The 16590-nt window shown below is 42.6% G+C and overlaps 1 protein-coding gene across 1 annotated transcript in view; it reads left to right on the top strand.

Moving 5' to 3' along the window:
* Window positions 1-16590, top strand: part of LOC118634936 (protoheme IX farnesyltransferase, mitochondrial) — a 123109-nt gene that overhangs the window by 78953 nt on the left and 27566 nt on the right. The window contains exon 5 of the mRNA XM_036269775.1: window positions 7435-7505. Within this exon, the coding sequence (XP_036125668.1) occupies window positions 7435-7505 (71 nt within the window). The remainder of the gene's footprint in view (window positions 1-7434; window positions 7506-16590) is intronic.

Consider the following 16590-nt stretch of genomic DNA (forward strand, 5'->3'; position numbering starts at 1 on the left):
ATTCATAAAGCACATTTTGTAATATACTGTACGTGCTTTAAACTTGGGAATTTTCATGAAGTTATTTTTAAATGATCTTAGGGAATCAAGAAAAGAATAACCTAACATTGTGGGGGGAAATGGGCAGCAGAGAAAATTTTACGAAAGTTGAAACACATTATAATCGAACCCCTGTCACAGAAACTCGGGTTAATTAAAGGGAGGCTGCAAATTACTTTGCTAAGACAATTTAAGTAGAAAGTTGGTGTTTCTTAATAAACACAATCATTTTCCTTTTCAGTTGTGTGGTATCTTAGTTGAAAAATAACCTAATCTTAGAAGAAATGTGTTAATCTTTTAACATTGAAAACTTACAGAAAGCCTATGTAACTATTTTTTAACGGTGCCTATTCTCTGATAGGCAAAATGAATGAGACTTATGTTTCCCCAGTTCCTCGCAGTCGCCTCCTCTCTGCTCCCCCCTCTCTGCCTCTGCTGTGTAGAGAAGTGTGTTGAGTAAAGCAACAGGTGCCAGGGTGCTGGCGCAAGCTGGCTGCCTGCCACAGGGCAGAGGAGATCCTGTGTCGCCCAGGCTCTGGTGGACGGCGCGTCCTCCGAGGAGGGGCGGGCCCAGCTGAAACACATACTGCAACTGAGGGATTAAGTGTGTTTCCTTTGCTTTATAGTTCACAATTTTACAGTTTCTTTGTTTGGGAGTTCTCAGATTGCTTAATGATTTTTGAGCCCCTACCCCCACCGCATCGCGACCAGATGTATAAAATAGCAGCATTCGAACCTCTGTCGATTTGCCAGTTTTATTGCTCAGCATGTGGTATAACCTTTTCTTTATGAGTATTGTATCATTCTTCTGCCATGGAGTCCTAGATAAAGATGATTTTACTTATTTCTTGCCTTTTACAAATGTTCATGTTCTAATTTTTTTTAACAGTGGCATTTAAACTCTTTGTAGTCTTTTAGAGAACTGTTTCAGAGGTTGGGCTGTTGTCATTATTTTATCACTGTTAACGTTGTAGTGAGCATGCTTTGTTTTATAGCTGTGGAGGGATCCACAAGAATTTATTGGTATGATGGTCTTGTGTCCATATTGGATTATGATGAGGGAGCACTAATTGAAGAAAGATTTTCTAAATTGTTAAGCCCTAGTTTAAAAGATCTTTTCTATTTTACAGTCTAAATAGTCTATTCATATGAGAACCCTCTAATGGACTTTAATGCATTTATTTGTTGTTCTTCAAACCTGGCCTACAGAATTAACTTTTGAAAATGTTTTTTTACAAAAATGGAATTATGGTCCGTGGAAACTGTTAGAGTAGAAATTTCCTTGAGATTTTTAGAAGGCTCTTAACTTCAGCCTGGACACCATGTCTTACTGAATATACTGGCTAAGATGTGGGCCCCACACTTCACATATATTAGGAGAAGAGACCGTTTTCTCTCCTTTATAAATGCTAATGATGCTAAAGTCAGATAGTGACATTGGGGGCCCTATGGGATTTGGGAGAAGGGGATGGGGAAAATTTAAGCATGCTTAGGTATAGATGGGGATTATCCAGCTAAAAGACACTGGCTGAATATGCTGTAGAGAAAAGAGAGAATTGGTAGAACAGTAGGAGGTGGAGGGACTGAGTAACACTAGGCAGGAGAGAAGGAGAGGAAGCTGCACCTGTCGCTGGGCTGATGGTAGGAAAATGAGTGTTTTGTTAGGAGACTTTGGTGTTTAGTAAAGTAGAAAGCCATGTCATGTATAGAAGGGAGGGTGTGGAAATAGAGGAGATGTCAGATGCTTGAGGTTGGAGCAGATGTGAAATCCCCCTTGTGGAGAGGAACAGGTTGAGTTGACTTGAGAGGTATAATGAGATTGCCATGGAGTGGTAAGAGCCCATTGGAAGCTGGTGATTACAATTTTGTCCTTTAGGGTGGCTTCCCTAGCAAAGCTTTGCTGCTGAGGCACGTACACACAGCGAAGGAGAATACAGTCCTGAGATCATTGCAGATGTGGTACAAGTCCGGTGATGGGTCTATACAGGCAAGGGGTGCAGTGTATGAACTGACGGCGTGTCCTTGAGGAGCTGAAAGGTGGTTCACAGTGCCTAGAGCGGAGCAGACAAGGGGGCATGAACAAAGGAAGAGCCCAGAGAGATGAAAAGGGGCCAGAGCTTTTATGAAGAGCTTTACAAGCCACAGTAGAGCATGAACTTTATTCTTTGGGCAGTGGGCTGCCCAGCAAGAGTTTTATGCTGGAAACTGATATAACCGGGTTTGCACCTGGAAAGATCACTTTGCCTATTGCCTGAAAACTGGTGGGAGGCGGATCAGTGCTGGGGGGGAGTGGTAGTCAGGAGGCTGCTTTATTCCAGGCAAAGTGAAATAGCAGCCTGAATTAAGGAAGTGGCACTTGAGGATGAGGGAAAGTGGATGTTTGAGAAATGCTTAGGATCCACATTTTATCTTTCTGTGACTTTTCCTGGGGGAAACAGGTTCTGATTGGCTATGCCTCCATTAATGTTGGTTTTATATTAGATCAGTTTAGTGATTCTTTATTAGTTAACCTAAAATGAGTTTGTCCGGATTTTATATTTGTATCATTTAGGTGCAACTTACTACCTTTTTTTTCCCTAAATACAAAATACATTGTCTTTACAGACAATTGAAAAATATAACAGGATCCCGGCTAGTGTCGCCCAGTGGATTGAGCATCCTCCCATAGACAGAGATCCCTGTTTGATTCTGGTCCGGGCACATGCCCGGGTTTCAGGCTCGATCCCCATTGAGGAGCGTGCAGGAGGCAGCTGATTAATGTTTCTCTCTCACATCGATGTTTCTATCTCTCTCCTTTCTTCTCTCTCTAAAAAAATCAATACAAATAAAATAGAACAGGTAAGAAATAATAAATTATCCCACCCAGAGACAAATATTATAAATATTTTAATTTTTTTCCTTTTATCTTTTTTTGGAAAGCAGTTTTACAAATTGAGATCTTCCTGGCAGGAGAAAGGGTAACCCTATACCACCCTTTCTGATGCTGGTCAAAACCAGTGTGGCTTTCTGAGGGTTTTTTTACTTACAGGACATGGTACTTTGGGCCTCTGATAAGTGCTGGGTGACCTTTTATACCTTTTTATTAATTTCCTTTGAGGCGGAACCTTCTAAATACAGCTTAATGTGAAATGGCTTGAGAAACGCTTAGGGAACACTGCCGCAGGCCCCCCCCCCCCACCTCTGACGGGTGCCGGGTCACACACGCACTCACTGCAGACGCTCACGGGGAAATCGATGGGAACAGCGAGTCTTGGTTAATTTGTTTATTCTAGGTGTGGCGATAAAACATTGGTAACACACAAAAAAGTAATGGCTGACCAGATATTTTAACGGATTGGTCAGCTAAAAGTAATGGTATGTGGAATCCTGCTGGAAAGGGTGCCTCTCCCCGTGCTTTATTTATTTATTTTGTTTAACATCCCTTTTAACTTGGTCTGAGATTGATTGAGACATTATCTTGGACATTGGAAGCTGTGAGCCTTATTGGAAGGACAAACACTTGATGGGTGGAAAACAAACTCGGACAAGGTTCAGTGTTTGGTTTTCCATCGAGTATCCAGAAGGAATGTTGCTGTCCTCATTTAGCATAGGGGACAAAAAAAGTTGCACCTCATTATCAAATTCAGTGTTTTCTGAGCCTGACAAACATCTCTCAACTATATCTGCTTTATCATAGGGTGTCATTAATCAAAGTAGGGACAAAAGTTCACCACTTGGGCCATTACATTCCTATCCACTTTGGATATCTGTGTCAATTTAGTTCACAAAATTTGAAGTATCATGAGTGTATATTGTCTTTTAGAGGGATTTATATGCATATGCTCTGAGCATCATCTCTTAGGTCAACAGTCATAGCAATCATTTACTAATACAAAAACATAGCATAACAGAAAATATTATGATAGGCATAGTGGCTATATCTTATTCATGCAACTATGAGGGGAGGAAATGATCCATTTACTACTCTGTTAGATAGACAGAACTATTAAACTGATTATGAGAGAGAGGTTAATATAAATTATTTATTTTTATATTGATTAATGCCTTTAAGATACTTAACTAAGAATACTCTTTACATGATAGGCAAGTTATTTTATAAGTGTGACATGTATGAAATGAATTGATTTGGGGTTGTCAGCTTTACTCTGAGTTTTAAATAATTTCACTATATCTGTCTGCCTGACATCTCCCCACTTTATTCTGGTAATAGAATTTTTCTTTTCTATAGAAAAATAGTACTTGTGGTTTGAGTGGGGGACTGTGTCATTGTATCTTTCTACCAACACCCTTCCCATGCTTACTGCATAGTCACCTTATGCCCTAGACATGGTGGTTTATGGCCATGATGGTTCTGGACTTTTCTTTTGGAGCCATCAGGAACTAAACTTTCTGCTAAGGTTGCCAGAGGGTGAGAGTCTGGGCCTGCCTCGTGGCAAGAGCCTGCATTCGGGAATACACCACCAGCCTCAGGAGAGGATCCGATAGTGCACTTGATCCTCAACCCAGTAACTTCTAAAAGCTGGAGGATAAAGCCCCCGTTGAATTTGTTTTGTTTGTTTATTTTTATTTTTTGGTTTTTACTACTTGCAACCACAAAAACCTGAGTAATATATATAACAGATCGTAGGATTGCTGGAAGGCAAGAAATGTGAAGGACTATCTGACTGACTGGAATGAAAAAGGAAATTTTTTTAAAGAATTCCAAAAGATTGATGGATTTTTTTTATGAAGAAAAGAGACTGAGAGAAAAAAATTTGGAAAATCTAACACAGAACATAAGGTGTGTGCTGAAGGAAAAAACATGGTATTTATTTCTTTGCAATACATTGCTCAGATGTTTGAAATTTTAGTCTTCATGTATTTGGACATTGGAGGCAAGAGGCATAGACCCATATAAGGTTGACTTAAATTGGAAAGAGCAGAGGTGGAGCATGGATGTAACTTGACCCAAGGAGTCAGTGTTAGGTCTTTCCTCCACTTCCCTTGTGTCCTGTTCAGGGGCACAGGCAACCTAACAGAAGGGAGTATATATTTTCTTGGGCTTTAGTTTGTAAAATCCCCAGGAAAGACTCTCCGTTGGCCCAATCACTGTGTCAAGGGGAAGGGGGAGGGGAAGGGGAAGGGAGAGAAGGTGCTAGGCTATTGGCCATTTGGAGCCCAGTGAACAGAGCCTTCTAAAAGAAGGCAGGTCAGGCACAAGCCTGGCCCTGAACCCGTGTGGTCTGAGCAGGTGTCCAAGCCGTGGTCACTGTAGCATATAACTCTGGTGTATTCAAAGTAGTGGGGAAATATTAAAAAGGGACAGAAGAGTCTATTTATATTCTAAGGGTTGGTAACACTGCACTTGCATTTTATTTTCAACACATATAAAAGGAGTTTTACTTAACTCCTTCAGAAGTATTTGGACCCAACTGAAATGATAATAATATTATTAAAAATTATTATAAAGCACAGAAAAATGTAATAGATTAAAGCATATTATAGGTTCTAAAGTGTTTAAATTTCTCATCTAAATATACGTCGTTTATGTTTTGGAAATGTGGTTTAACTGTCTAACCCAAAGCAGTAAACCTAACTGAAAGGCATTACAGAAAATACATGAAAAACAGAGCAAAGTAGTGTGGTGAGCTCTGATCCCTTGGTGCTAGGAATGAGCCCTCTCTGTCTTAAGTCTTGGTTACATTGTATTTCTACCCAGATATGGCTTGTCCTGTACATTTAAGCATGCCTGGGAGGAAGAAGCTGCTGTCCGACTGTGGCACCCTGGACCTCAGCTGACGCAGTCTGGACCTCACTTCCCATCTTTGGGTGGCTGATTTGCCAGAAATGTAGAAAAAAATTATATATTTTTCATCCAGATGAAATAATTCATTAGAATTCCTGAACTAGGAATTTGCATATATACACACACAGAGACTTGAGAATTGCCAAAATAGTTATTTATACAAGAGTTTCTGTGTTATATAAATAACACCATACCAGCATTTAAATGATGTTATTTTTTATTGGAATCCTCATCAGTCCTGTGAAATTAGGTCAACAGTCATGAAGGAAAGATTATTTGAAATACCTATAGAATGTGTTTGAATATTGGAGTAGGGAGGGACTGTGAACAGACAGAACATTTTAATTGCATGTAACTTGAACTAATTCAATAAAGAACATACTCCTACAGGTAAAGAATTTTTAACACTCATAAATTATGTATTATTTTTAAATGATGTAATTCGATCTACAAATGTATATATTTGTGTACTGATGCTTTATTTAATAAATTTCTTATTGAGTGCTTATTTGCTTAGCTCTCTTTAACATTAAGAAAATAAATTCACATCTCAGGAAGCCTGCCATTTAGATTAGATGAGGTGAACATACTGAAACGTTCAGTGCTTTTAAATTGTGGCACTGTTGAAGGTACTAGAGAAGAAGCCTGTATCATTACGAGTGATGTGAGGGATGTATCGTAGGTTTAGGTTTGATGTGATCCTGGGAGTTGAGCGGTCTCTGTAATATCGTTAACCTGTACCTGGTGCTGGTCTGACGTAAGCAGAACCATCAATCCGGAAAGTAGAGGAAAGCGGGATGGACCTTTAATCTTCAAGGATTAGCTGAAACTCATGAGAACACACTGGAACCATTTGTCTCTCATGCTTCCAAGCCTGCACCTTGGATGATGCAAATGACCTGCAGAAGAGCTGGGGCACTTCATCGTGGAGTAGTACGGAGACTCGGCCCAAGATTAGGAGACATGGATGAGCTGGGGAACCGGCCACCCCAGTGCTCCTCCCAGCCAACCAGGCGAAGCCGCAGATGCACAGTGTGTGTGAGCTGCAGTAGTGACCTTGCACCAACTTTCCAAGTGTAAACACAGCTACCACTTCCTTCCTACCTCCCGGATCTCATGCCAGCATCCCTCGTAGCAGTTCCTAACCTCCAGTGATGCAGGAACGGAATTCTGGGCAGCCTAAGTCAGGGTGGCTAAATTGACACAACATGGCCATCACGGTTCACCTGTAGGCTTGCCCTCCATACACCTTTCAGTCACATTTAACTTCCAAATAAAGCAATATCAAAACATGCTTATGTCAAGCACAACGAAACTGTCCCTCTTACAACCTGAAACAGTGGCTTTGAAGAATGCAACTGTGTGTTTAACAAGTGGTTTTCAAATGGGTAAAAGAGGAACTGGGTATATTCCTGACAATTAATGCATATAATGTTTAAAATGTGTTTCTCTAGGACCTTTTCCTCCAAAGAGTACCAAGAGTATTAATTTGTACCATCCAAGTTAAAGTGAAATTTAACTGTGGAAAAATTTGTAGAACTAAGGCAGAAGAGAAGAATTATTTTCACTGTATAGTTAATGTTTTCTATCTTTTTTCAACTTCTTTGCAGTTTTTTGAGGTGCCATTTGATTCAAACATGAATAGGACAAAGAACAGACCTCTGGTTCGTGGACAAATCAGGTAAAATCGTGAATATAAGTCTCACATTACAGAACATTCATTTGCTTGTTCATCCTGAATCATTTCCCAGTCTTTTACCTTGAGTTATGAATTGAAAATAACACATTCCTAAAGGGACATATTGGTTTGGATTCACAGTACTTTTCAGCTCTAATCAAAATGTACTACAGAGCACTTAAAATGCATCTGAGATTTAAGATTTTGTTGTGGGAGCCCTGGCAGGTTTGGCTCAGCGGTTAGAGCGTCGGCCTGTGATCCGGAGAGACCCGGGTTCGGTTCCCGCTAAGGGCACGTACTTCGGTTGCAGTTTGTCCCCGGCCCTGGTTGGTCGTGCGGGTGACAGCCACTCGATGTGTCCCTTCACATCGATGTTTCTCTCTCTCTCTCTTCCTCTCTCTCCCTCCCACTCTATCTGTACAAAAAATGGAAAAATATCCTCAGGTGAGGATAAAAAAAAAAAAAAGATTTTGTTGTGGGAGTAACTCATGCAATAGATTTCTTATTCAGTTCAATTTTGAGAAATGAATTGGTTTCACTTATAGTGGCTATAGGTAAAATCATTCTGTTAACACAGATGAGTTCCAATGAATCCATGTAGGGTCACAGAAAAAATTACATCTGAAGCTTATTTTCTCAGATAAACCGATAGAGAATGCTGCTCTGTGCCCAGTACTGCTGCCATTGCTCTTTTCACTAAATTCAGTTCAGTAGAACTAAAAGGCATATAAATATTTTAACATCACTGATGGTTAATAATTAAACATTTTACTTCCTGGAGACCTTGAAACCGGCATTTAAAATATTTTTTAATCCAGTAGATGATCATAAACTGAGAAGAAGAAAAAGAGGCAAATGATTTACACTGACTGTTCTGAATCTGTGAGGGCTCTTCATATTTCCAGTCAGTGCCCTCGGGGAACCTAAAATGTGTAGGGGTAACACCCGTGGATCCAATAAGCACATGTGTTAACTAAAACAGTAAAGGAAACAAATGCAGATATCATCAGTAAGTCCATGTAAAAATGATTCTTAATATTAACTGTTTTTAGGCATTCGATTCTTAAATGAATTTAAAATACCATTTTATTGAAAAGAACAATAAAGCCAGAAGAAAATATATGAGGACAGAAAACTCATCTAGTTATATTTTCTTTCCTTTTTTGAAATATAAGTAATTCTATCATCTGTGTTTATGATCAGAAAATGTCAGAGTACTTTTATTTGAGGCAAGTTGCTTTAGATGGGAGAATGCAAACCCTATAACTTGTCTCAGAACCTAAATGCTGCTCTTGCCGCAGGTTAAATCACAGGTAGGTTCTTACATATGCAAAAATCCTGTTCAGTTGTTTTTCCTCCTTCCAATCAATGGAAATATGGGGACAGACCCAGCCAGTGGTCATGAGGCGTATAGCGGTAATCAGGTAGAAGCCACTCACTGTACTGGTGGCTCATCTGGCTTGGCCACGTGGTCGCTTCCGCACTCGGGGAAACAGTCTCCAGCACTTCCGGAACAGTGTTGTGGCCTTGGAGGGTGGTGTCTGCAAGGCCCTTCTTTTCGGAGAGAGACTATAATATAATTATCAGTCTCGTTAAACTTGTAACTTCATTCTCTATTTGCAAGTTGACCCAGGCAGACTCTCATTTATGTAACCTTAATTGCTGTCTCAGAGAGCAAACCATAGGCCTAAAAAACAGATACTCAGACTTGTTTTTCTTTTTTATCCTCACCTGAAGACATTTTTCCATTTTTTTTTCAGATAGAGTGGGAGGGGGGAAAGAGAGAGAGAAACATCAATGTGAAAGGAACACATCAAGTGGCCATCTCCCGCACGCCTCCAACCAGGGTTGGGTACATACTGCAACCAAGGTATGTGCCCTTAACAGGAACTGAACCCGGATCTCTCTAGACCACAGGCCGACGCTCTAATCACTGAGTCAAACTGGCCAGGGCCTCAGGCTTATTTTTATCTATCTATCTATCTATCTATCTATCTATCTATTATCATCACCCGAGAAAATTTTTTAATATTTTGTTCAGATAGAGTGGGAGGGAGAGAGAGAGAGAGAGAAACATTGACATGAAAGGGACACATTGAGTGGTCGCCATCCACACGACCCAACCAGGGCTGGGGACAAACTGCAACCGAGGTACGTGCCCTTAGCAGAAACCGAACCCAGGTCTCTCCGGAGCACAGGCCAACGCTCTAACCGCTGAGTCAAACTGTCTAGGGCCTCAGACTTATTTTTATATCTAGGATTTATTTTATTAAATAGGTATAAGGAAATGTTAAGAGTCTGGGGCAGAAATCTTGCATTGAACTGAAAACTTCATATCTTGTCAGTTAGTGTTTATTATAAATAGTAAATCATTATCTACGGCACAGATATTGTATGAGTGGGTGGCTCTAAGGTTGTAGTAGAAAGTCTTGTAGACTATCCATCAACATGTCCTTCTCAGCTTTGGTGGGTCTCACACTCACAATGGCTATTAGGCATTTAAGTACAAAGTATAGCCAGTTTATTTTGAAATTCTCATTTTGGTATTTATTGCCCCATTTAATTTGGGCTGATATGCCTTGTTGAATCTACACAAAGTCATAGACTTTATTCACAGTTTGGTGTGTAAAGTGTGAGTTCCTGTCATTGTTGTTGGGTTGTAGTATAGTAGGTCTGGGAAAGAAACCTTTTGCCATTGATGGCTATTTCAGCCTTTGTACATAGCTTCATTTCTCTCCATTCTAAAGACACTTATAAACATTTATAGAGAAAATCTGTTTTGTTGACTTTTTCAAGTGATTGAAGTTTACTTCGAAAATTTTTATTTAAGAAACATAGGCCTGTGGAAACAGCCCAAGTGGCTATCAGTAGATGAGTATATAAAAAAGCTGTGGTAGCCTGATTGGTGAGGCTCAGTGGATTGAGCATCGTCCCATGAACTGAGAGATCCTGGTTCGATTGCTGGTCAGGGCATGTGCCTGGGTATCCGCTTGATCCACCAGTAGGGGGCGTGCAGGAGGCAACTGATTGATGTTTCAGTCTTACATCAGTGTTTCTATCTCTTCTATCTCTCTCTCTAAAAAAAAATCAATAAAAACATAATATATTTTTTTTAAAACGGTGGTACATTTACACAATGGAACTATGCGGCTGTAAGAAAAGAAGATTTTTACCCTTTGAGACAGCATGGAGGGACCTGGAGAGCATTATGCTTAGCAAAATAAGTCAATCAGAGAAAGACAAGTACTACATGATCTCTTGTATTTATGGAATATAATGAACAAAATAAGCTGATGATCAGAAGATATCCAGAGGCATGGAAGTAGGGAACAGACTGACAAATGTCAGAGGGAAGGGGAGTGGGGGGTGGGAAGAGATAAACCAAAGAACTGATATGCATATATGCACAACCAGAGGACACAGACAACAGTGCAGTGAATTGGGGGCAGGGAGCAGGAGGAGGTGTCAATGGGGGAACGAAGGAAGGACATCTCAACCCTTTCAACAATAAAGATTTAAAAAAAGAAAGAAACATATTCCTGGACTAGTTGTGATTTCTTAAGGACCTAGGGAACTACCCTGAGGAGCCCTTAGCCCACATGGACCCATCCGGGCACGTCTGTTCTGTGTGTCTTAGTCCTCTTCTAAAAAACGTGGCAGGTGGGTGCACACTGAATGCCTCACAGAGCTCACACAGAAGACAGTGCTTTTTGTTTGCTTGTTTAATTCTTTATTCCAGAAAGGACTGGAGGTATCACATCACTATAATAGTTAAATAGAGAGGTAAGTAATGAAAGGCAGGGTTACAAATAGATTTGGGATAAATGATAAGGTCACAAGAAAAGCTTATCAAATTCACTTAGTTAATAAGGTTGAACTGTAAATTTCATTCTACATCTTTTGTGAGATAGAGGATGTTCAATTTTCCCCAATATTCAGATGAGGAAAAAAACTGCAGATCTAAGTATTATGAATAACTGGCAGAACAAATTTAGCCTGGTCCATTTCACCACTCCCTGAGATCCCAGTGACTACACATAACTGTCTCAAAAGTGTCTTGTCCAGGAGAAGAACACACCACTTAAAGGAGACTGAACTTCTGCCTCAGATTTCTCAGGTGTCTTGGTGCAAGCTAGAGGCAATATGCCAACAAGCAGACAGCTCCTAGTGAGGACTTTGAGCCTGCATGGCCTGAAGCAGTCGGCGGTAGGCCGCGCTGGGCCAAAGGCTGCGTCTCTAGCAACTTGTTCTGAGGGTTCGACAGTGCAGGGAGAGGGGGAAGGTGCCGGGGCTGGGTGTGTATCGGGATGGCCAGAATCTAAGAAGTGTTGTGGGAACATTGCTCTGCTACGTGCCCTGACTAAGGTGGGCTCAGGGTCCAGGGGTCCTTCTTTTGCTTATCCCAGGACAGTCCTGATTTACACCTGTCATCCAGGCAGAATTATTGACAGTGTTCCTTCTCACTCAACAGTTCGGATGATAACTGTAGGCCATCGGATGGGGATGATTCTAATCACAGTTTCCTTATTTTTAAGGCTCTTTCATACAAATTTCAATGGCTTATTTTGTGCAAAAGAGGAAGAAACACATACATGGAAAGTAGGATGTGTGTAAATCAGTTTATAGTTATATACTGAAATGCAGACCTCTTTAAATTGCTTTTAAAAAGTGACACTTAATATTTTTATGTTTTCTTATAAATTGGAAAAGATGAATAAGGTCAACTGACTTGTTTGGATATTTCTGGCAAAAATGTCACGGTTCTGAACGACTGTTTTGAGGAAAGTTGGGCTTAGAGCTCCCTTTTGTTCTCTGGCAAAGAACATGCCTGAGAATTCATATGTCACATACTGGGGACTCATGCTGAAAGTGAGGAAACCCACTTAAGAAGTTGAATTCCTGTAATTTAATGGAAATAAATACCAGAGAAGCTTACCTTCTTGTCAGACGGTCAGATTTGGTGTAAGCCCGTTTTAACTTGGTGCCTGGAGGAAGTTAACTGGAAATTTTTTTAAATTTATATATTAGAAAATATCTCAGTCTTCAGATATTCTTCACATGGTAATGAAAAATGTTACCTGACTCGAAGCATGGGCAAGGCATTGAATTAGACATCACACCACCACTTCTCACATGTAGGGGGATCATACTTCCAACCCTGTTCCTCTCATACCTAACATGTAGGGATAACAGTAAGATCAATAAAATCGTGTACATAAAAGTTCATTGTTCAGGAATGTGTTTAAAACGCTAGAGAAATATAGGGTTGTTTGCAGAATTCTTATCTGTTTTCAAAATTTGCTTTAAAATTCATTTCATTGTTTATCAGGCCATTCAGATTAGTTTCAAGGGAGAAGGGGACAAAAGCAAAACACTTGGCAAATCCAAGAACTCGGCAAGGGAAAGTTACATGTTTGCGTTATCATGCTTGAGTTGGCACAGCCACTCAGCGGAAGGTAGGCAGTTCCTGGGTCCTTTGTTCTGTCCGTACGGTCATCATCAGGACCTGTCTGTAGAGGATGTTGTCCCTGTAGAGAAGTGTGCTGGCTGCTCAGAGGTAACGTGACGTGGTCTCCATTCCCTTAGAAAGAGAGAGGAGACGGCGGCGCACGGGCGTGAGGTGCTCAGTGCTAGAAGAGGTTTGCGGCACTCAACAGATGTTTTTTTCAGTACGCCTCCCAGCCAGGCCTGTGCTCGACCCCAGAGGTGAATACTGAAATGGGGTACGCCTGAGTGATGTGGGAGTGCAAAGGGGAGAGCCTAACCCAGACTGAGCAGGTCAAGGGTGACCTGGAGGGAACAAAGTCTTGAAGCTACAAACCAAAGGACGCGCGGGGACTGAGCACTGGCTGTTCCTTTCCACACTGCCTTTGCGGGCGGTCAGCCTCCGTCTCATCTCGCACCTCCAGATGCTGCATTTCCCTGCCTGTTCCTCCAGCCCAGGTCGCGCCTCTGAGCCCGGACCCTTTGAAAATCTCTTCAGGCCCTGGCCAATTTGGCTCAGCGGTTAGAGCGTCGGCCTGTGGTCCAGAGAGTTCCGGGTTCGGCTCCCACTAAGGGCACGTACCTCAGTTGCAGTTTGTCCCCGGCCCTGGTTGGTCGTGCGGGAGGCAGCCACTCGATGTGTCCCTTTCACGTCGATGTTTCTCTTCCACTCTCTCCTTCCCACTCTATCTGAACAAAAAATGAAAAATGTCCTCAGGTGAGGATTAAAAAAAAAAAAATTCTTTTCAGGAATGCCCCTGTAGGCTCTCAGATTCCTTCCTATACATCACAGTTTATTTTCTCTCCAAAGCCATCTTTTTCATTATATACTTGATTTACTCCAAAGACAGACACCTGTACATGTTCTAGACTTTCTGTTATTCCCTTCATTTGATTATGCAACAGGTCTTGTCTGTCCAGTCTCCTGATTGCCTGCCCTCGGCCCCCTCTGCCCTGGTGCCAGACCACCATCAGCTCTGCACTGGTCACAGCAGCATCCCAGCTTGTCCCTCTGCCTCCTCGAGCCCGTCGTCTCTCCCACTCAGCGGGCACAGCGGTCTTCCTTAAACGATCACACTGGCTTCTGTCTGAAAACGTTTGGGGTTTCATAAATATATTTAAGAAACATGCTTGTTCTGAATTCTTCACTGTGCCATGTAAGGCCTGCCAGGGGCTGAGCCTTCCCAGTCCTTCCAGCCCTGCCCCCTGTGCTCATCTGTCTCATCCATCTCTTTGTTACCTGTGTCTGAGTGGACAGCGGCTTTTCCACTGAGTGCTGTGCTCTCTCTCGTCTGCCAGGTGTGCTCATCCGGCCCTTTCCCTGCCCGGGCAGGCTTTATACCGTGTGTGACGTCCTCTGGAAGGGAGAGCTGTTGGCATGCTCCAGGCAGCTGGTGTGGGTGTTCTGTCTTTCTTTCCTGACACATACCTCCGCCCAAGCACGGCTTAGCACCTAATGCACTGTTCCTAGTGCCCCTTCATTGCCACGCTCCGGGAGCTTTTCCAGGACAGAGAGTGAGCAGAGACCTGTCACAGGCCAGGGTGAGTTGATGACAGCTTGGACCAGGGCAGTCACCGTGGAGTGAAGTCTTGCTGTCAATCAGTACAGAGTTGAGGCAGGCCTCTTGTCTACACGTTAGTTAAATTGTGTCTGCTTTTCCAAGCCTTTCCCATCTGTCCTGTGGATCACTGGTCTCCACAAGGGATCTCTGCCCATCCCTGCCTCTCTGCCTTGGCTCTTGCTGTTCATTTCTACCTGTCGTCTTCTCCTTTTCTCTCTCCTGTACAACTTAAAGAGTATTTCTGTGTCTACATGTATGTCCACCTTTCTTAAATTCTGCAGCTCCTGGTATAGGTACCACGAAATTCATAACAAGGTAGAAGAGCAGAGGAGACATGAGAATCTGACGCCCAGAGGAGAGGCAGCTGTACTTCCGGTCGAATCCTCACAGCCCCCACAGCACAAGTGCACGGCTTTCATGGGCGGAACGGAGCAGACCCCGCAGGGAACGCAGCCCTTAGGATCCTGCTCTCCCCCAGAGCCCTGCGCTGGCACAGGGCTGTGAATGCCCAGCCGCCTGAATACAGACTTCTCTCTTGTTCCTCTTAATATAGACTCAGTGATTCTCAAACTTCAGTGGACGGAGTTTTTTCTCTTTTTTTTTTTCTGGAATTGTACACACATAACCTCGCATGTCCTTTATGGATGGCTCTGGGGGATTTTGTAGGAAGAATATGAGAATAATATACTTTTACCTTAGGGCTGACCTACATAAACTCATAGACTGCAGCGCCGCTGCATCTCTGGAAGACGACCCTGCGTCCGGGCCCCTCGCATTTGGATTGCCAGGCGGGGCTGCAGCCAGGGTCTGCACTGCTCCAGACGATGGGAAAAGACACTGAATATATGCATCAAGGAACAGGAAGGTCATTGACTGTTTTTCAAATAGTCAATTTCAATGTAAACATACCCTGTATATTTTAGGCAACAGAAATTTTCTATAATTTTTTGAGAATCAAAGGACAAAATTCTTACAACTAAAATACCATTTAATGTGAATAAAATTTATGAAATTTCATTGTAATTTGTTTCATTTTCCCAAGAAGAATTCAGAGGACAGGACTTGATCTCTGTTGTACCTACATAAAATGCCAGTGCTGTGTCTAAGGTAACACGTAAAAAACAAAATGAAGGAAGGAAGGGTTTTCTCCCTTATCAACTGTTTCGGAAAACACTGCTTTTCCTGTTTTCCTTACAAGTGAAAAGAAAACATCTTACCTAAGGTGATGTGTTCACATTCGTCCTGCTCTAGCAGGGACACGGAGCTAGTTCTCCGAGGTCCTCTGAGAGCGCTGTGTCTTTACTCTAATTGCCAGTGGTTAATAGAAACATCCTTTGCAGCTTCTATTGACTAAACGTAATTTCTGTGGAAGCACTTGACCCCATGGCTTTCTGCTTTCACTGCAGCCCAGAGGCCTCTGTGGAAGAATTATTTATCAGGGTCTCCAGGGGCTCTGCCTCTCAGCACTCAGGAAGCACCCAGGGGCAGCAGGTGAGCCCGGCGTCCTGGCGCATCTCACCATTTGCTCTGGCGTCTGCGCCCAAGGACGTCTGTCTGGAGAGTGCTCCAGAGAGTCAGAATGGCCCTGTTTTAGCCTCTGTCTTGGCCCCTCACCGCAGTTCGTATTTCTGAAGCTGGAGCCAAAGGCTGCTCGGCTCCACTGAGGCTGAGTGCCACACCGGTCCCAGCAGCAGAGTCTGTGCCAGGGGCAGGACGGGCACACGTGGTGTCACAGGCACACTCGGTGTAGCTTGTCTCTGACACCTCATTTCTCTGCCCCTGACACGTTCCCACCAAGAATGTCCTTCCTTGCCCCCCGCGCATCACACAGGTGTCCCGTTCCTCGGCCTCCCTCCACTCCGTGCAGCTCTGTGGCTACTTGCAGTGCAGATAATTGGGTAGACCGGATTTCGTAGTTTTAGGTTGGCCATAAGGACAGGTCAGAGGAAGAGGTGTAGTTATAAGTGAATGTCCCCAGTAGTTGGACCTAAGATTATAGTTGCCAGAATCTAACACCTATTTTTGGAAGTTGTTGGGAGGCC

This window comes from Molossus molossus, unplaced genomic scaffold (genome assembly GCF_014108415.1).
Source record: "Molossus molossus isolate mMolMol1 unplaced genomic scaffold, mMolMol1.p scaffold_m16_p_19, whole genome shotgun sequence".
Taxonomy (NCBI): Eukaryota; Metazoa; Chordata; class Mammalia; order Chiroptera; family Molossidae; genus Molossus; species Molossus molossus.